This window comes from Mesoplodon bidens, assembly GCF_964165515.1.
Source record: "Mesoplodon bidens genome assembly, chromosome: 4".
Classification (NCBI taxonomy): domain Eukaryota; kingdom Metazoa; phylum Chordata; class Mammalia; order Artiodactyla; family Ziphiidae; genus Mesoplodon; species Mesoplodon bidens.
The window spans coordinates 31,254,015-31,276,503 of NC_138160.1; the positions used below are offsets into that span (position 1 = coordinate 31,254,015).

At 34.0% G+C, this 22,489-nt stretch overlaps 1 protein-coding gene across 2 annotated transcripts in view; it reads left to right on the plus strand.

Annotated features, from left to right (window-relative positions):
• NIPBL (NIPBL cohesin loading factor) overlaps nucleotides 1–22,489 on the plus strand; it is a 197,440-nt gene that overhangs the window by 75,526 nt on the left and 99,425 nt on the right. For both annotated transcript variants that reach the window (XM_081232739.1, XM_081232740.1), the window contains exons 2-8: nucleotides 5,370–5,512; nucleotides 7,717–7,882; nucleotides 9,668–9,795; nucleotides 15,235–15,334; nucleotides 15,854–16,005; nucleotides 20,841–21,001; nucleotides 21,899–21,995. In XM_081232739.1, the coding sequence (XP_081088865.1) occupies nucleotides 5,449–5,512; nucleotides 7,717–7,882; nucleotides 9,668–9,795; nucleotides 15,235–15,334; nucleotides 15,854–16,005; nucleotides 20,841–21,001; nucleotides 21,899–21,995 (868 nt within the window). In that variant the 5' untranslated portion in view covers nucleotides 5,370–5,448. The remainder of the gene's footprint in view (nucleotides 1–5,369; nucleotides 5,513–7,716; nucleotides 7,883–9,667; nucleotides 9,796–15,234; nucleotides 15,335–15,853; nucleotides 16,006–20,840; nucleotides 21,002–21,898; nucleotides 21,996–22,489) is intronic.

The window sequence follows — 22,489 nt, forward strand, 5'->3', positions numbered from 1 at the left end:
ATTTATAACTGTAGTTCTGACCTCTTTTGTCGATTCCAGAATTTCCAAGTTCCTACTTTAGACATCTTCAACAACTGGATGTTACTTTGGCATTTTAATCTGAATGAATCCAAAATCAGACCATCATTATATTTCAATATTGCAGTATTCTTCCAACAACTTTCTGCCTCTATTTTCACTCTCTACCACCGCATCTTCCTTATCACTCTTATTTTAGTCTTACTAAGTTCATTTATATCAAGGATATTTTTTAAAAAATCAACATTTCATAGCAAATACTTTTGCAGGGTCTAATTCATCTTTCTGGCCTTATGCTCTGGCCAAAGTGCTTATTAATGTACGCTGCATATTCTATTAGTCTTTAATACCTAGCACAGGGTCTTCATACAGTAGATTCTTAACATAGGTTTCATAGATAATTATACAAATATACCAGAGAAATCTGTGTACATATAGCAGCACCTATTAGAAGGCTCATTTAATGTTTTTCATTTTAATACATATTTTATATCATTGTTTTTCTGACTTATAAAATAATTGTCTAATAGTTTTTTTTTAATCCAAGCAACACAGATATAAGTATTACAAAAATGGGAATTCCCCAAAATACCAGAATACATCCCACCCCCAACCATTGTTAATGGTTAAAAAATATAAAGAACCTTTTTTCATGCCTATCATTTGTATGAAAATGTATTTTAAGCAAAAATGGGCTTGAACTGTACACATTGATATTATTTTCAGTTTGCAGTAACTATATGAGAAGCTAACATCAGTCTTCTCATATAGATACAATTTAAAAAAAGCAAGAAAAAAGGGAAAAAATTTTTTCTCCTTGTGCTGAGGACTCTTAGGATTTAGATTTATTCTCTTAACAACTTTCCTATATATCATACAACAGCATTAGCTATAGTCATCATGTTGTACATTACATCCCTACTAATTATAACTGGAAATGTGAACCTTTTGACCACCTTCCTCCAATCTCACGAGCCACTCCCCCACCCCCCGTGTCTGTTTACTACAACTCTCATCTCTTATTCTGAGTTTTGTTTTGTTGTGTGTTTGCGCGCGCACGTGTGTGTGTATGTGTTTAGATTCCACATATAAGTGAGATCATACAGTATTTGTCTTTCTCTGACTGATTTCACTTACCATAATGCCTTCAAGGTGCATGTTGTCACAAATGGTTCAGGTTTTAATTCAATTATTGTTTTTCCTTTTCTCCTCCTGGAAGATATACTCCCTTTATAACATTCCCATAGCCAGACTCAAATTTCGAAGGATAGAGACTGTTGCCATCTTGTTAACCATTGCACTTTGCTTGGCTAGCATAGTGTGTGACACAGAATACGTATTTTGGATGCATCGTCATGAAGGGCTCAATACTATAGAAGCACAGTGTGTTCTTTTGGCTACCATTTATAACTCAAGGAGTAGCTAGCTGTGTGGGTTTGGATAAGCTATTGATCTAACCTAGTATGACATTTTGAGACTATTTTAACTATCAGGTAAAAGGAAAATGCTTTAGTTAGGTCCAAAAAAAGGTGACACATATTTTCTGGAGAACAATACAAAGTACAATTTAATGGAATTTCACTTACTAATTTAAGGCAGACTGAATGGCTATTATGGGAAAAGTTACCAAATTGATATCTTATATTTAGCATACATTTATCTCATCTATGATATGCTCAGAAATGGAAGAAATAAGGGGTTTGTGCTTGACAATATTTAATAAAATGTTATTATATTATGCCAATTTTGAGAAGTTATTAACTCAGCATAAAAAGTATGAGGGTGTTAACTTATTCTTTACAATCTTTTATCAAAGACTGATTTTCTTCAACGTGAGTTTTGCTTACTGCTCTATAGTCTGATCAAGAAGAAAGTAAGAGTACTTGAAGTACCATAAAATGTGAACCAAGTACAAAATAGACGTGGTTATAAATTATCAAGTAAGGAGTCTGATTCCATAAAGCCATAGTCACCTTACTTTATATTTACATGGTATAGTTTACTGAATAACATTCATTTAAATTTGATATTTCAGTCGAGCTATAAAATAATATTAGAAAAAGAATGAGACATATCTGCATTTATGAAAGATTTCTGAGATAATGGGACAAATCAAGAAGTTTCCTCATTAAATAAAACTGGAATATTAGTACCTCAGGTTTATATAAGAATTGAATGAGAGTACGTTTTATGTGTTTATTACCAGTTTTTATTATATAGTAGGTCCTCAACAAATGTTAGTTATCATTTCTACCAGTTTTTCGCTACTAAAAAGGTGCAATTATTGAGACAGATTATACACATTTTTGGGCTGTGGGGTACAAAGTGGCTGTCCAGGAAAGTTTATCTACCATCAGATTATGAGATTGCCTTTTATTCCAAATCCATTTCAATTTAAATATTATTATTATAACTTTTACCAATACTGTTTTATTTTCATTTCTATCATTTACATTAGGAAATCATAAATTTTGAAGTTAAATTAAATGAGTGAAAGACTAGGGTCTTTAAAGATCTTAGCAAGTGCTTAGAAGTTCCCTTTAGACTCATATAATGGGCTGAAATGGAAATTTACCAAAATATCTTCCACTAATTAGCGATTAGTAATTGTAGGTGAGCATGCCTAGGACTATTACACATATTTGTAATACTATAGTGAAATATATACTGGATAATAATTTTTAGTAGGTCTTTCAGAAGCAAGGAGTACTTGTATTGAAAGACCCCTTTTCCCTTATGCACCTGTGTTTCCCCTCTGCCTCTCCGGAAGTGTTTTTCCAGTTAGCAGTAACATTGTTAACTTTCTGGATCACTTACTATGTGCCAGGTAGTATGCCAAGTGATTTACATGCATTATTTTATTTCATTCTCATTACCACTTATGCAGTGGGCTACTTTCTTTACCCTTCCATTTCTTTAAATCAGCAACTTTCAAACTGCTTTGATTTGGTGACCCATCATTAGTAAGACATGTTACCTAGACTCTCAAAGCAATGTGCAGTGTAGCCTTACAGTTCTATTCTCTCCACCTCTCTCAGTATTGATCTTAACCCACTAAATTTATTTTACAATCTACTGATCAGTCACCATTCACAGATTTTAAATAAAGCACTGCCTTAAGCGACAGTTCTAAAGCACTCATTATAACCTTTACCATTTGGTTACCATTTCATTCTGGACACATTCTTCCTCAGAGATAATGACTTTGAGCTTCAGTTTTGGTAGTTTCACGAAAGACAGTGTACTTTCACAGAGGCAGGTGAACCAAACACTGCCCAATCCAGAGCCAGAAATGCCATGTCTAATTAGGAGTGTGTATATTCACTTTTAGAGTTCTAGGAATGTTGTTTCTTGATGGTCTTTGGTCACCTTCTAGCATAAGGCAGCAACATTTCTATAGATTACTCATATTCATTAAAATCTATGACCTTAGCTACAATTATAAGTCTGTTTCTACCAAAGTCTTCTGTTCTTCAAAATCTTCGATTACATGAAATTGTCACAGTTCAGCAGTATGGTGTAAATATTTGTCAGTAGCCAAATACTTAATTCATAGTTAAAGCACCAAGCAAGCACTGTTGCTCCCCACTTTTCGCCCCCCTTACTCCCAGTTTTGAGTTGACATCAGAGTGTTTAGATGCCTTTATTATATCAACTGAGAAAAATATTATGGTTAGATTTATTAATCTTCCAATTCACACGTGGTAACTAAATATGTAAATCTTTTTAGGCTAAAAAAACCTCCAGCCTAAGGTTGGGTCTACTTTACATGTTACTCATCTGAAATTTAGGAAAATAGAATAAAGTCAAATAGCCCACAATAGAATCCCCTAGCGTATTATTCTTTATGGGTTCCTATCCTCTGAATTAAATACTTAAACACAGTCACTTGTTACTTAATCTGCTTGAATGAATATGGCAATTTACATGTTCAATAGTGAGTCATATATGAATAACAAGAGGTTTTGTGCTGTTCTATACATAATTTGCATTCAATGATTTTTCCCCATCAATTACTAATCATAAAATGGAACTTTCTTATTAACCTAAACTTAGAAAAACTGTACTGTGTTTTGATGACTGTCAGCTTTTAAATTCTAACTGATTTTTTTAAGTGCTTGATGCAACTGTTAAATATGCAGTGCTTCCTTAAACTTCTTTAGTGATTATTAAATAATCAAATTAATTACTTCAAAGTGTAAAGTCCATCGTGTAGCAAAAGGAAAAATAGAGGATAGCCAGTAGTAATTATATCTTTCCTATACTATTTCCTGTGCCTTTTCCCTATAGTGGGCTTCTACTAGCAAGTTTTGTGTCAGTCATTCATCAAAGGAAAACAGTGTTTTTTCCTTAGCCAGCTACTAGAAAAGAATGTACATATAAAAGTCATTAAAGGAATAAAAAGAAAAAGAAATGACTACTGTTGATAAAAAGACAGGATAGTTGTTATCTTTAGAAGGAGCTAGATTGCTAGAGTGATTCCATGGAAGCTTACTTTTTAACTGTTAAACCATACATATATGTTTTAGGAAGTTTTCTCAGTATATCTCATATTTATAATAAAAGTGAGGAAAAAGAAAGTTCTTAATTTTAACTACTTATATACCTCTACTTTTTTAATGAAAAACTTAAATTGTAAAGTTGCATTAAGATGTAGGAGTAAGGGGAGTTATTATTATTATATCATTACACTGTTTTGAAGTTTTTAATTAAAAAAACTTAGAGGTTCTCTTAAAAGTTAATGACTAGCAGGTATAACCTCAAAAAAAACATTTAAACTGTTTAAACTAAAAATTACAATTCAGTTTTCTATTTTAGCACTGTCTTAGATAATTGATGTAGAGCAGACTTCTTTTGTTTGCCGTTTATTTTATGAAGCTATATTAATAAGACAAATCTTTTAATAATGTGCACATTATTTACTAGAAAGGCAAGTTGAAGCTAAATTTTTATGTATTTATGATGTGGAAAAGAAAATAGTGCTTGTCAAAATTGAGTATCCCTGTCTGGTAATATAGCCTACTAGTTACACAGACTCTTGAGCCCGATTGCTTGGGTTCTAATCTTTGCTCTCAAATTACTTGAAACTTCATGTAAATTAATTTCCTCATCAGTAAAATGCAGAAAATAATAGTACCTACTTTAGTTGGTTGTTGTGAGGACTAAATGAGTTATTGTACACAAAGCACTTTGCAGTGTGTAACATACAGTAAGTAGTATATGCATGATGGCTATTATTGTTATATAGTTTGAGCAAACAAGAAAAGCAGAAAATTTTATTTTTTAAGCACTTCCCTAGTAGTAATATATTTGACATATTGTTACAAATAATTGTTTGTTTTTTGTTGCAGTGTTTGGGAAATGGGAAGTAATGACAGCTGGCACCTGAACTAAGTACTTTCATAGGCAACACCATTCCAGAACTTCAGGATGAATGGGGATATGCCCCATGTCCCCATCACTACTCTTGCGGGGATTGCTAGTCTCACAGACCGTAAGTTTGGTTATTCTATCTATGTTCTACTCTGACATTGATTTTTAAAGAGACTATAACATTAATTATTGCAGCGTCATAAATAACAAAATGTGTAAAGATTTTAGATTTTGAATGACACACAACATTATTTTCTTTGGTTTATTGGCATAAATGTGAAAGTAACAGAATTAGTGTAGTCAACTAATAATAGATAAGACCTTAATTTCCGTTTCATGCTAAGGACCCATTAAGAAATGGTAGTGTGTGTTTGTTTAAAGGTCTTATATGATAAAGGGATAAATGCAAAAGTAAGGATCAAAGAAGATGAAACAAAGCATTAAGAAAAATCAAAACCAAAGAAGCATGGGTTTGCATAGAGGAACTATTACAGACTTTTAAAAAAGCGTTTATGGAAATGATAACTGAAACTGCCTTTCAAAGAAGAAAATATGATAACCCAACACAATCTGATTTCTTAGTGACGTTTATTTTGGATGTCATGTTTAGTAATCTTTTGGAGTTTGTCATAGATGTCAAGAGCCTATTTTACCCTGAACACTTAAGTTTAAGAACATCTTCATTCTCCTGAGATTTAATTAGTGTAGCATAATATTTTAGGGACTCATTCTTTTGGTAGGCAACTCTAATCCCTAGTCCCTGGGTAATGGTGCAAAAAGCTCCTCACAATGTTAGTACTTATCCTACCTGAATAAAGGGAAAAAGAGATATGAGGGGGAGGGTAGACCGTGAGGAGATGACATAGTTTTCTTTGTATAGCAAGCATTATGCAAGATATGGGGCTTCATAAAAGGAGCTATAAGAAAATAACTTCAAGAAATGTTTTCATCTGTTTTCCCCCAAATACTATTTTTTTCTGTTATTAATTTCCAGCTGGTTTAAGTGGGGTAAAGTAGATAACAGCCTACAGCTTTGCAGCAGGGCTAGTTTACAAAATCCGACATAACAAGAAAGTAGCCAGTAGGGTTAGAATAACTCAGGTAAGAAAGCTTTTGAAACAGTCTTTAGTTTTGGTTATCACTCTGTTATAGGTAAGGCATAAATTCATGTAATATGTAGGAGTACAGAATCAAATATACTACCAGGAATTTCTTTTGGGGGTGGGGGGGGGGGTCTGCCCGTTATCTCAGCTGTACCTCATTTTAAAAATTTGCCCAATAAGCCCTACTTATTAAGTAATCATTTGTTTTCAGTGTTTTTATTAATAAAAACCCTGTTATTACCCATTGTGGCTGAGTGGCATGATAGTTATACTATATAGGTGATTAGAAATTAAACCAAAAACAAAGACACTGTAGTTAACTTTCTTAACTATTAGTTTAGACAAGTGAACAAATTTCATTTATATGAAGACATTAAATAACTGAATTTAAACTACTGTAAAACATTTATGCCCTTTTGTTTGCTGTCAGAATAAAATGAAGAGAGACTATTTAGTAATTTATAACTTAAAGCAAAATTCCTTAGATATTTTTCTTCCTTCAGAATCCTATTCTGGGGACGTTGTTCTCCTACCAAAGTGAGCTCTTTATTTTTGTATTTATTTAAGCTTTTAAAAACACACATTAGGGCTTCCCTGGTAGCGCAGTCGTTGAGAGTCCGCCTGCTGATGCAGGGGACGCAGGTTCGTGCCCTGTTCCGGGAAGATCCCACATGCCGCGGAGCAACCAAGCCCATGAGCCATGGCCGCCGAGCCTGCGCGTCCAGAGCCTGTTGCTCCACAACGGGAGAGGCCACAACAGTGAGAGGCCCGCGTACCGCAAAAAAAAAACAACAAACAAACAAACAAAAAACACACATTACTTGTCTATCTGGTGAAGAGTCAGGTATTGTTACTTGGTTTATTTATTTGATTCTGATAAATCTTATAACAGAAATAATTAATATAGTCTCAATTCTTGGAAATTACTTAGTTTTTAACCCTACTTTTTTTATTCATTTATTAAATTAATAAAGATTTAAGACATGAAAAGTTAGCACAGAGTTTTATTCTTAGAGAGTAATATAATCTATTATGGTCCAAGGGACGTTTGGAGAGTTTTAATAGAGTTGTTTGGGGTTTGTTGGGGGAGAGACAGAATGCCTTTTAATAAATTTGTCACATTTATATTTATAACTTATTTTTAATCCCCAAATACATTTAAACACTAAAGAGATTTCTTTCTGTCACTCAGTTTCTAATAATCTGATTTTATTCCCAATAGTCCTGAACCAGCTGCCTCTTCCATCCCCTTTACCTGCTACAACTACAAAGAGCCTTCTCTTTAATGCACGAATAGCAGAAGAGGTGAACTGCCTTTTGGCCTGTAGGGATGATAATTTGGTTTCACAGCTTGTCCATAGCCTCAACCAGGTATCAACAGATCACATGTAAGTACAATCTAAAATAAAATGAAAAGTTTTGGTCTTACTAAGAGAATCAGTATTCCTGGTTTTATTTCAAAAAATTTTTAATGCATAGTTTATTTTAAATTATTTGAATATCCAAGTGAGAATATAGCCTTACTGTGATGAGATATTAATGAGATTTAAATAGACCATAGTTATTTTGAGACAGTAGTTCTGACCATGTGATTCTATGAGGATCTTTTCGGTTCTTATAATAATCTTGGGATTCATCAAGATGGATCTGTGCAGAGGTCTAATGTTGCTCGCGAAGTTAGCTCCCTTTTTCCTGGAATTGCTGGAGTAGTTAGAATTCCCAGGCACTAGGGACTTTAATGCTGGCTTTATTTGGAGTAGGTTTATATGCTTTTCATGTAAAGTATAACAAGGATTCAAAGATTAACTTCAAGGAAGGCTACTACAGAATTTGGGACTAATTTTTTTCCAGGATTTATCATACAATATAAACATAGGTGTGTATTTTCACACAATAGACTTTTAAAATAATATGCACTTAAATTACATAGCTTATTTACAGAACTTTTGCACGAGTATACTTTTTAAAATTTACTTTTTACTACAAAAGCAGTATATACTTATAATACCTCAACACAAAAATGTAAAAAAGTTCACAACCCACTACTCAGCGGTACTCACGTGTCCTTCCATTCTTTTACTGTTGTTTAACTTAAAGTTCATTATTTAGGGGAATGAGGGTAAAACACATTATAATGGAGAGGTCTCTGCCATTAGCTGTAGCACATACTTTAGGGCCATTTTTAAAGCTGATGAATTTAGGTGAAATACTAAATGTGAATTTTCTGATGGAGAAACTGAGAAATGATTGGTTATGTCACTCCAGAAATTCAACACTGTCTAAATATTATATCACTTCTTATACATGTACATCCTTAATCAAAAGTTTTCACCACATATTTAAAGAGATAAGGGAAATAAAATAGCACATGTATAGTTATGATTTATTATATGGAGAGCTGCTTTAAGATTGCCCCCAGAAATTAATTTTATCATTGGATACCATCTTTATGAATCTTACTAGATTTAATGAGTGGAACAGTGACGTGTAAAATATAAGATTTAAAATACTGCCTATATTTAATTTTTTTTATCATTTACCTTCCATAGTTGTGAACTTAATTTGCTACTTACTAATTGCAGCTATTCTTAACCACTTACTTGGGTTTTTTCCCCGATGGCTTTATTTGAGAACAGAATAAAGAGGGGAAAATTATGTAACCTTGGGTCTTGTCTTAACCAATGTGGCAACATTATTTCATTCAGAGGACATTCTCAAAAAGACAGATCCACTCACATTCAGATGTAAGGGAGAAAATATATTCCAAGCCCAAATATCAACTTCTGTGCACAGTTATCACCCCTACCCTTCCATTATTTTGAATAGTTTAGAATAGACACTATTTTCTCCTTTGAAACTAATATGAACATTCTTAAATAAACTTATAGTTCCATAAGATAATGTTTGGGGTTCTTTTTTTTTTCTGTTTAAAATAAAATGGGGGGGGGAAGAAGTCCATAGAAGAGCTCCCCTCTGTCATTTTTTTGATAATTCTTTTTCTTCTAGGATTAGCGTCTTCAAAAATCCACAAAACTGTTAGACATGCTTGTGTAATTTATTTTTATACCATAAGTCTTCTTGATTTTCTGCCTCAGCATTTTCTGAATTTCACTGGTGAATTCTTAATCATCCATCACTGTTTTAATGTTTTGTATTTATTTTTTCAATGCCAGAGAGTTGAAAGATAACCTTGGCAGTGATGATCCAGAAGGCGACATACCAGTCTTGTTGCAGGCCATCCTGGCGAGGAGTCCTAACGTTTTCAGGGAGAAAAGTATGCAGAACAGATATGTACAAAGTGGTGAGGTTTTTAATAATTGAATTTCATAATATATATATTTTTAATGTGTCCTGTATTAGAACTTGTTTCACATGTAATTAAATTCAGGTGTGTCCTTTAACAGCTAGCTTGTCATCTGTTAATGCCGTGTTGATACCTTGAATGAAGCCAAGAATGAAAAGGAAACTAAATGGATGTTAACATTCTTACAGTTTAATATGTAACTAAATTTCTTGGGAATTAGGCAAGGCTTAATATGTGGTTTGCTAGATATTTCAGACTTTATTAGTTCAGTCAATGAAAGAGCTTTAGGAATTTTTTTTATTTAAAAAAATCATAGAATAGATATGAAAGGAGTCTTTTCATTAATCAAATAATAAATAAAAATATCTGCAGGGCTTCTCAACATGTAGTACATGTATAAATAATTATACCATGTATTAGTTTTAGTATCGATGGTGACTATATTCATGGTTATGTAGTAATTGGTTTAACACTTCTGTTGCCTTAGCAATAGAACAAGGTGTATAATAAGTATTACTATTAAGGAAACTTCTATTTATAGTAAGCATTAGAAAACCCATAAAAATGTGATATCCAACACAGATATGATTTTTCTGTAGTCAAGAAGAACCTTTAAGTTAGGAGCATTGTTCTGGTCTGAAGCTTACTGAATCTGGCAAGCCTAAGTACTTGCTTCCCTCTCAAGATTAAAACAGTCAGAAGGGAATAGTTTAGAGAACCCAGGAAGGTCTAGTTTATTTAATTGGTTACTTGTATTCAAGAATATTACCACATTTATTGACAGTACCTCCATGAAGCTTGCCATTCCATTTCTTAGTTTTGTTTTTTAATAGTATTACTTTGTTGATTCTTTATATTTGTGTGTAAGCTGTGTTTTTAAAGCAATTGCATAGTTACTATCCATTTCCCAAAGTGAATCCAGGGCAATTTCTTTTCAGGAAATCAAAGGTAGGCATGCAGGGCAAGACTGTATCTTCATCAGAACTAATAAGCTAGATGGCAGTCGTAAGAGACAGATGGGAATGGTGAAAGGAAAGTTAGAATTACACATACTCTGGAAGAGTGTTGGAATGAAAGGAAATATGGAGAGATGTTGATTGGAAGAAAGGCTATAGGCATACCTCGTTTTATTGCACTTCGCTTTATTGCGCTTCTCAGATATTGCCTGTTTTACAAATTGAATGTTTGTGGCAACCACACGTTGAACAAGTCTGTCAGTGCCATTTTTCCAGCAGCATTTTACTTTGTGTCTCTGTCACATTTTGTTAATTATCACAATATTTGAAACTTTTTTTATTATTATTATATGTGTTCTGGTGATCTCTGATCGGTGATTTTTGAAGTTACTATTGTGATTGTTTGAGGGCACTAGGAACTGCGCCCATGTAAGACAGTGTAATCAATAAATGTATGTTTTGGCAGGACTGGCAGTTCCCCTCTCCTTGGGCCTCCCTATTTTCTGAGACACAACAATATTGAAATGAGGCCAATTAATAACTCTACAATGGCCTCTTAAGTGTTCAAGTGAAAAGAACAGTCACATGTCTTTCACTTTAATCAAAAGCTAGAGATGCTTAAACTTAGTGAGGAAGCCATGTCAAAAGCCAGGATAGGCCAAAAGCTAGGCTTCTTGTCCCATACAGCCACCTAGCAAAGGAAAAATTCTTGAAGGAAATGAAAAGTGCTATACCCCAGTGAACACTTGAATGTTAAGAAAGCTAAATAACCTTATTGCTGATATGGAGAAAGTTTTAGTGGTCTGGGTAGAGGATCAAACCAGTTAGAGCATTCCCTTAAGCCAAAGCCTAATCCAGAGCAAGGCCCTAACTCTCTTCAATTCTCCGAAGGCTGAGAGAGGTGAGAAAGCTGCAGAAGAAAAATTTGAAGCTAGCAGAGATTGGTTTATGAGATTTAAGGAAAGAAGCTATCTCCATAACATAAAAGTACAAGGCAAAGCTGCAAGTGCTGATGTAGAAACTGCAGCAAGTTATCCAGAAGATCTAACTAAAATAATTAATGAAGGTGGCTGTGCTAAAAAAAAAATGTTCAGTGTAGACAAAACAGTCTTCTATTGGAAGAAGATGCCACCTAGGACTTTGATGGCTGGAGAGGAGAGTCAATGCCTGGCTTCAAAGCTTCAAAGGACAGGCTGGCTCTCTTGCTAGGAACTAATACAGGTGGTGAATTTAGGTTGAAGCCAGTGCTCATTGACCATTCTGAAAATCCTAGGGCCTTTAAGAGTTATGCAAAATCAACTCTGCCTGTGCTCTATAAATGGAATAACAAACCTGGATGACAAACATGTTTGTTTATAACATGGTTTATTGAATACTTTAAGCCCACTGTTGAGACCTACTTCTCAGAAAAAAAGATTCCTTTCAAAATATTACTGCTCATTGACAGCACATCTGGTCATCCAGGAGCTCTGGTGGAGATGTACAACAAAACTAATGTTGTTTTCATGCCTGCTAACACAACATCCATTCTGCAGCCCATGGATCAAGGAGTCATCTCAGCATTCGAGTCTTATTATTTTAAGAAATACATTTCATGAGACTCTAGCTTCCATAGATAGTAACTCCTCTGATGGATCTGGACAAAGCAAATTGAAAACTTTCTGAAATGTTTCACCATTCTAGATGCCATTAAGAACATTCATGATTCATGGGAAGAGGTCAAAATATCAACATTCACAAGAGTTGGAAGAAGTTGATTCCAGTTCTCATGGATGACTTTTGAGGGGTACAAGACTCCAGTGGAGGAAGTAACTGCAGATGTGGTAGAAATAGCAAGAGAGCTAGAATTAGAAGTAAAGCCTGAAGATGTGACTTAATTGCTGAAATCTCATGATTAAAATTTAATGGATGAGGAGTTGCTTCTTGTGGATGAGCAAAGAAAGTGGTTTCTTGAAGTGGAATCTACTTGTGGCTGAGATGCTATGAAGATTGTTAAAATGGCAACAAAGGATTTAGAATATTACATAAGCTTTAGTTGACAAAGTAGCAGCAGAGTTTGCGAGAATTGACTCCCAATTTTGAAAGAAGTTTTACTGTGGGTAAAATGGTGTCAAGCGGCATTGCGTCCCACAGAGATACCATTCATGAAAGGAAAGAGTCAATCAATGCAGCAAACTTCATTGTTAATGCAGCAAACTTCATTGCTGTGTTATTTTAAGAAATTGCCAGAGCCACCTCAACCTTCAGCAACCACCATTCTGATCAGTCATCAGCCACCAACGTTGAGCAAGACCCTCCACCAGCAAAAAGATTACAACCTCACTGAGGGCTCAAACAATGGTTAGCATTTTTTAGCAATAAAGTATTTTTAAATTAAGGTATGTACATTGTTTTTTTAGACGTAATGCTCTTGTACTCTTAATGGACTACAGTATAGTGTAAATATAACTTTTATATGCACTGGGAAACCACAGAAAATTCATGTAACTCCCTTTATTGTGATATTTGCTTTATTGCGGTGGTCTGGAACCGTATCTGCAATATCTCCGAGGTATGCCTGTAATAGGAAATAGGATAAGGGCACTGAGTATAGGATAACGTAAATAAATGTAAGATTGAATAAAGGAAGTCTTCCAAGGCTATTTATATTACATTTTTATAACATATCTCTAATAAGAAACTTTGAGTATTCACCTTTCAGTCACATATTTTGTGGTTTTTACTGTATATGCTTATTTTTTAGTCTGAAACATTGTTTCATTTCTCCATATCCTACTTTGTAAAAACAAACTAGCATTTAAGAATTGATTCATTGCATGTTGTGATTTTTTTTTTCTAAGCATTTTCCATTTGGTTTTAAAATCTTAAAAGGTGATTTTGGGTTGTTAAATATAAATGTGAGTCACACATTTGGAGAAAATTTAATAATGTGCAAATCACTTCGTTCATAGTTCTTTGGATCTCTGAGAGAATCAGAAAGGACTACTAGTATTTCATTTGCCCCTTTTATTTATAAAGCCACTGCCTCCAAACTAGTAATTCCAGCTTGTCACAGTAATGACTGTTAATTCAGGAGAAAATACTTCTTAATTCCCATCTCATGGAGTCTTGCCCCCTTTCTCTCAAAAAACAAAAAATTCAGCAACAGTAGTTATAGCAATTAAATTATTAAGCCATGGAATATATGATTTGGTACTGAATTTGAGTTGGAAGAGAAAATCCGTAAATTGAAATTTAGACTACATAGAAAACACGCTATTAGTGTTAGACTTTGAGGTGCTCTCATCTCATTCAGCCACTGTGGTAGAGCTAGAATCCTTTCTGTAGTTCCTGGCAAATGAACATGTAACTTCTGTTTGAATGTTTCTGGTGAAAGACACTTTTCATATCAGCAGCAGGAAATGAAATTTGGGGAAATAATGTGATACTCGAAACTCCCAGAAAGATTGGCTATACATATCATAAGAAAGGTCAAAGTTAATCATAGATTTTTATCTTTGATTTTAGAGTGTCTAAATAGCTGAATTTTCCTGCATCTCCTATATAACAAAATGCCACTTATGCAACAGTTGAAGGAACAATGTCTAACTTGAAAAGAAATGTGAGAATCTGAAAGCTCTTCTCACATTTTTATTCATTAAACAAATATTCATTTAATCCTATTTCATGGCAAGAATTACTGTGGAAGAAAGAACAGGAGCATTCTGTTGTTCGTTAACAGACTTTCAGATGGTAATTACAATACCTCAGACTTTGGGCCCCTAAGTAAAGTACTTTTTAAAACTTAGGTCCGGGGCTTCCCTGGTGGTGCAGTGGTTGAGAGTCTGCCTGCCAATGCAGGGGACACGGGTTCGTGCCCCGGTCCGGGAAGATCCCACATGCCCATGAGCCATGGCTGCTGAGCCTGTGCGTCCGGAGCCTGTGCTCCACAACGGGAGAGTCCACAACAGTGAGAGGCCCGCATACCGCAAAAAAAAAAAAAAAAGAAAGACAAAGACAAAAAAAAAAACTTAGGTCTGAATCACAATGAAATAAATAGAGTTGTAAAATTAAGCTGCTAAGGTGGGAGATGTATGTAATAAAGTATTCCATGTAATAGGAAAACCATCCAAAAGCCTGTTGTAGACAGAAGTGTGTAGTATTTGGAAAGAGGTTAGATAGAGCAACTTCTGAAAGTTCTTTTCAATTCTAAGGCTAAATGATAGGACAATAGGTAAGCAAGTAAATTTAAAAACAAAAAATTATATCTCTATCTCTGTCCCTGGATTAGTTATATGCTAAAAGGATGTTTTGGTGAAATGGGTTGTACTTGAAATTTATAGTTTCTGTATTTTGCTCTTCAAAATTAACATGTTGGTCAAAAAGAAAAGAACAGAAAGAACTTCTGAATGTTTGTGAAAAAATGATTGATATAAATCACTTAAAGAATGCTTTACCATTGGAAGAAAATAACGTTTTACCATTTTTGTATGTTGTGTAGGAATGATGATGTCTCAGTATAAACTTTCTCAGAATTCCATGCACAGTAGTCCTGCATCTTCCAATTATCAACAAACCACTATCTCACATAGCCCCTCCAGGTAATGTATATATCATTTTATTAAGTACTGTTTTCTGTAGTGAATATGCCTGGGAATATACAGTGTATACATACATTTAGGTAATGGTGAATTACGTGTAGTTAAAAAGTTTAGATGCTTAGCCTTAAATAGTAACCCACATGAATATTTGCCTTAAAATGTTATATGTGGAAATGCTCTAATATACTAATTTAAGTAAATAGGAACTTAATTTCATACAAACAAAAGAATGTGTTAAAATAACCAGCGTGTTTGAGATAAATAAGAAAATTAATTGAGTAGAATTTAGGGAGCATGTGAAATAAATGAATTACTCCAGTTTTTACAAACTGCTTAATATAACTTAGATTATGAATTGTGAATGATTTTTGTACATTATTTATTTTTCAGAATTTTTCTGTGTACATATATTTTATTTTATACAAATTAGGGTTTGGAGAATTTTATGACAGTGAAATATCAAGGAATATCATATTTATTTCATTTCCTGATATTGTTTATTTGGATTTTGGGTTTTAGCCGGTTTGTGCCACCACAGACAAGCTCTGGGAACAGATTTATGCCACAACAAAACAGCCCAGTGCCTAGTCCATATGCCCCACAAAGCCCTGCAGGATACATGCCATATTCCCATCCTTCAAGTTATACAACACATCCACAAATGCAGCAAGGTAAGAAAGTTGCTTGTTTATTTACAGGGAATGCCTCTAGTTCCCAGCAAATTCATTTTTTTCTTTTTATAAATTTTAAAACACAAATACTAAACTGTATACTTTTTTGTCAATGAACATTTCTTTTAAGCTGTGGCTTATATTATTAAAAATATGTTACATTTATTACTTGGGAAGTCATCTGGGAGATAAAAAGATCAGTGTAATTTGACACTTTGGATTACCTTATTTTATACAACTGAGTATATCTAGTTATGAAATTAGGAACTGTTTTATTTAATTGGGCTTCTTACAGTAGCACTAAGTCAAAGAAGAATTACGTTTTAATTAGTAAAGTATATGTAGTGTGAAAATTTTAATATCTAGTAGATACAGTACTGGTAGAGGAAAATTAATAACTTGGATTTAAAATTTTCTGGGATTAGATTACTAGTTCTCATTTGAAGTCAATTGTTGATAATACGGTGTCTTTTTAAGATCATACTGCATTGGGATCTATGTCATGGCTATTAAATAATGTATTTACTAGTATATTGTACTTTTTTAGAGAAATTTTGAAAAGTACAAAAGATAATATAACAGATATCTGTGTTTTTATCCCTCATAATTAACAGCAAATTTTTAACATTCACAGTCAGTCATTAGTTCCTGTTTGTATTCTTGGCTTTTTATTATGCATGGATCAAAACATGCTTCATTTATAAACTTTTATCCTATAAACTTTTAACTGAGTGTCATCTATGAAAACAGCCAACTTCTGGTTTTCCAAAGCTAGATAATGAAATGGTAGGTTGAGCCTATTTTATACAGTAAGTCAAGGAAAAACTTGGAGACAAATCACACCTTTGGAATAGACACCTGCAAAATTATAGAATTTAGTGTAAGTGCTGAACAGAAGTATGCGTGTATATGGGCTCTTGATACTTGTGAAATATTACTCTTCTACTCTGGTATGCCAAAGTTATGTGAAACATTTTAAATGTAATTAATAAGAGGGAAAATATTGAAAGGACACATTTGCTTCATACGGAAATATCCACATAAATATGTGTAGAAAAAAACCATAAATTTTTATTCTAAACACTGTTGTTGTTTTATAACAAGATAAACCCAGCTTTTTCAAAAGAATAAGTTGAAATCACAAAATCAAAAGAAAAATGTAGTTTGAGGGCCTATTCAGTAATGAGTCATTTCTTAGAAATTCTCAGATACTTGAGAGACCAAAAATAATACTAGGGATTAGCCCCACACAGATACCAAAATTGTTATAAATAAGAAAATTTAATGTGGTAAGGAACAAATAGATTGGTAAATGGAACAGAAATGGGTCCAGAAATAAGGCAGATGTCTGTGGGAATTTAGAGTTTGTGAAAGGTAATATTTAAAAAACACTTTATAAAAAAAAACCACTTTATATTATAAAAATTTTAACCATGCAGAAAAGTTGAAAGAATAGCACAGTGAACCATTTCACCAATAGGCATTCTGCCTCTCTGTCCTTAAATACATCTGCTAGGAAGTCAATTCTCCTTTATAAACACCAAGTGTAATAATTTACCCCTAAAAGAATTAAGAACATTTCTGTAGTATCATCTGATACCATCTACATTGTTTTCACCAGTTGGCCTCAAATATGTCTTTTATAACCTTTTTTCCCCCACATATGATCTAATCTAGTTTCTCACACATTGCATTTGGTTTTTACATTTCTTTTGACTCTTTTAATCTAAACAGTCCCATACCCTTTCCCCATGACAGTAATTTTTGTGTTTTTGAGGAGTCTATGCTACTTTTGTTGTAGAATATCCCATATTCTAGGCTTCACTGTTTCCTCATTGTGTTGTTTAATTTGCTTATATACTTCCTATATTTCCTACCATCTGGAAGTTATCTTCAAAGGCTCTGTTAGTTTCTAGTTGTATATTTTTGGCAAGGGTACTAAATAAGTAACGTTGTACACTTGATACTACATCACATCAGAGGGCATATAATGGCAAGTGGCTTCATTATTAGTGACATTTAGGTGATGACTACTCCATGTCTTCTTTTATAAGGAACATAATATTTCTTTGCAATCAGTGAGCAATCTGTCAGGTGATATTTTGAGATCATGTAACTGTCCTACTTCCTATTAATCTTTATCCTAAAGGGTTTACCATCCAATAATGATTCTCTTTTCATCAGTTTTTACACTGGTCATTGGAAAATGGTGATTTTCCAATTTTGTCATTCTAAAGATGGTATTTTGAATCAGTGTGTGATAATGGATTGTTTAATAAATCATGTTGGATTGGTTGGCTAGGCATTTTGAAATTTTATTTGGATTCCTAGATCATCTAGAGCAAAAATGTTTTAGATGGATGAACTATTTACATTTGTATTTTAAGTCATAAAATTATAAAAAGAAGGGGCTGCCCTGGTGGCGCATTGGTTAAGAACCTGCCTGCCAATGCAGGGGACAGGGGTTCGAGCCCTGGTCTGGGAAGATCCCACATGCCGCGGAGCAACTAAGCCTGAGCGCCACAGCTACTGAGACTGCGCTCTAGAGCCCGCGAGCCACAACTACTGAACCTGTGTGCCACAGCTACTGAGCCTGTGCTCTAGAGCCCGTGCTCTGCAACAAGAGAAGCCACCTCAATGAGAAGCCCGCACACCACAACGAAGAGTAGCCCCCACTCTCCGCAGCTAGAGAAAGCCAGCACACAGCAAGGAAAACCCATTGCAGCCCAAAATAAATTAATTAATTTTAAAAGAAATTATAAGAAGAAAACATGGGGTGAATTTTGGGTACCTTAGGGTCGAGAAGGCCTTGTTTCTAAGCAGGACTGGATTCTAGAAATGGAAAAAAAAACAGATTAATTCTAAATTTCTGTGTAATAGGAGAGAACAAATAAGGACAAGTAAATTTAGGGAAAAATTTTTTTTCAATATTTATTACAAAGTATTAATTTAAATATAGCAAGATCTTATGCAGGTTGATAAGAATAAGACAACAATAAACTAAAGAATTAAACAATTTACTGAAAAAGAAAAGCAAAGTGGATTCAGAAAGATTTAATACATATACGGAAGTACGGTCAACCTGGCTCACAATTAAAGAGATGCAAATCAAAATTTAATTGAAATAAAATTTTATATCTATCAGATTAGTAACATTTTATAGTGTGTGGGGAAATTTGAACTTCATACAGTCTTCATAGGGACATAAATTGATACAACCATTTTAGAGAGCAGTTTGACAATATCTGTTCCAGTTTAAAATACATATACCTCCTTCAGTTGTTAAAAATCTATCTCCCTGGGTCCCTGGTGGCGCAGTGGTTGAGAATCCGCCTGCCAATGCAGGGGACACGGGTTCGTGGCCCGGTCCGGGAAGATCCCACATGCTGTGGAGTGGCTGAGCCCGTGAGCCATGGCCGCTGAGCCTGCGCGTCTGGAGCCTGTGCTCCGCAATGGGAGAGGCCACAACAGTGAGAGGCCCGCGTACCGCAAAAAAAAAAAAAAAAATCTATCTCCCTTACAAGTAGGGGTGGGGATAAAAATGCTCAGGCAGTTTTATCTCAAGTTCTAGCATGCATTCATGGAAAAGATACTCTGTTCTTACATGAATTAAAGACTAAGTGTGAAAAAACAAAACTATGAAACTTTTGAAAGAAAATATCAGAGTAATTTTTATGATTTTATGTTAAGTAGGGAATCTGAATGTCTAATACACATGAAAAGATGCTTGGCTTCACTGTTAATTAAGGAAGGAAATACTAATTAAAGTGGCTGTCAGAGACATTTTCCATCTTCAAATTGACGAAAATCATTGGCAAGGATATAGAGCAGTATGAACACTTACCTACTACCAGTAGAGTGGACATAAATAATTTGGAAAGCTATTCGTTAATATTTAGTAAGGTTTAAAAACAGGAATATCCAGCAACTTCACTCCTAAGACACATTTGTAAAAAAGTCATATACAAGAATATACATTACAGCATTGTTTATGATGGCAAAAATACTCAAGCAATCTAAACTACTAACAAGGGACTTCCCTGGTGGCACACTTGTTAGGACTCCACGCTCCCAATGATGGGGGCCCGGGTTCAATCCCTGGCCCAGGAACTAGAGCCCACATGCATGCCACAACTAAGAGTTTGCGTGCTGCAGCTAAGAGTTTGCATGCCACAACTAAGGAGCCAGCAAGCCTCAACTAAGGATCCCGGCTGCTGCAACTAAGACCTGGCTCAAACAAACAAATAAATATTTTTAAAAAATAAAAAAATAAACTACTAACACAAGGATGGATAAAGTATGTACATTATGCAGCAGAATATATATAATTATTTATTCAAAGTAAATGAATTTAAAGCTACATATATAAAAATGGACACATTTCAACACAATATTGAATTAAAAAGCAAGTTATAGGAGGTTATATACAATACATATACCATTTATACAAAATTATAATGTGCAAAACAGTGCTGTGTGTTATTTAAGAGTATATTGATTTATAGCAAAGGTACAAAGGTATTCATAGGTAGAGTGAACTCTAAATTCAGTATAGTGGTTACTTTTAGGGAATAAGGGGAAGGAAATAGTGGAGAGGAATATGCAGATATATGGAGAGCTTCAGCCATATCTAATGTCTTATTTCTTTTCAAAAATCAATCTGAATGACTTGTGGCAAAGTGTTAAGATTTGATCAAGCTCTGGATAGTCAGCTCATTATATTAGTCTTTGTAATTTATGTATGCTAAAATATTACTTGTGAACAATTATTATTGTCCTGTAAGAATTTTAAGTTTATTTTTATAAAGCTTTTTTAAAATTCTTATTAATTTCAGCATCGGTATCAAGTCCCATTGTTGCAGGTGGTTTGAGAAACCTACATGATAATAAAGTTTCTGGTTCGTTGTCTGGCAGTTCTGCTAATCATCATGCTGATAATCCTAGACATGGCTCAAGTGACGACTACCTACACATGGTGCACAGGCTAAGTAGTGACGTATGTAATATATTAGTTATCATTAAGGTAATAAAATAGTTCTAATATTTGTCTCATAACCTAGTATTTCAGTTCTGTAATTTGAAGGATATCTACCTTTTACTGAGGATTATACTGGGTCTGAGAATCTAGCTGTACCTGTAGAGCAGGGTTGGTAAACTGGCCAGTAGTCTGACCCATAAACTAAGACTGATTTTCACAGTTATAAAGAGTTTAAAAGAACAACAACAAAGAACGTTATGTGACAAACTGTATATGATCCATAAAGCCTAAAATATATACTATCTGTCCCATTACAGAAAAAGTTTGCCAACCTCTGGTCTAGAGGTTTAGGTCCTTAATGAAATATACTTCATTTTTAAATGTTTGCTCACACAAAGATGTCCTCTTAAATAATGAGCCTCTATTTATTAGTGCTTAGCTCTTTTTCCCTCTAAGACTTGTACAGAAATTTTTTCCCTGAAATTTAATGTTGCTTTAATTTTACTGAAATATTCCACATACTGGAAATCTGTCTTGGTTTGGTGGTATTATCGCATAAGTTACATGTGTTTAAGTTTAACAAAGATGACATTGGACTCTGCCCTCAAGACATTTACATTTACAGCCTGGTGGGATGTTCAGAGCTCCTTTGGTAGAAAATAGCAAACAAAAATGAAGCATACTAGTAATACCAGTTTTCTTATTCATTGCTATGCTTAGGCTGTTGATTCTTTTGGATACAATTTCAATTCTTCTAAGATATACCACGAAGAAAACAGGAAAGTGCAGAAGAATTATGCTTTTGAATACCAACACTTTACCTGTCAGTAATTTATGTCTTTTATTGGTTCTCTTTAAGATTTCTATAAGACCTCTTCTATCATTCAAGATATAAATGTTATACTCTATTCCTAGGATGGAGATTCTTCAACAATGAGGAATGCTGCATCTTTTCCCTTGAGGTCTCCACAGCCAGTATGTTCCCCTGCTGGAAGTGATGGAACTCCAAAAGGTATCATTGTAACAAAAATTTCCTTAAATTTTTCACATTTCAAATTGAGTAAAGAATTCAGACTTCTTAATGCAGTTACCAAAAATTATTCTCTATTGTTTTTCACTTATTGTAGAAAAAAATGAACCTGTACTTACTGATACTGTTTTCAGATATATACAGTATCATTCTTACTAATAATCCAGTGGTCTTTTCAAACCACAGTCTTTTTCATCTTTCTTAAATATTTGAAATTATTGATCAGCTTTCCCCAATCTTCACCCTCCCCCCAAAACTTATTTTGTATTGAATCCACCTATTTTCCTCATCCTTTTCTCATTGATTTTTTTTTTCTTCATTAGCTCTTTTCTCTGCTCTATCATTTCTCAAGATTTCTATCATTAGATTTTTAATCTTCCATTGTACTTTTTTCCTTGGCTATTTTACTCAGTTTTGGTAATAGCGTTTGTTACTTTTGTGAACAGGACTCCCAAATCAATGTCTTTTGCTTCCAG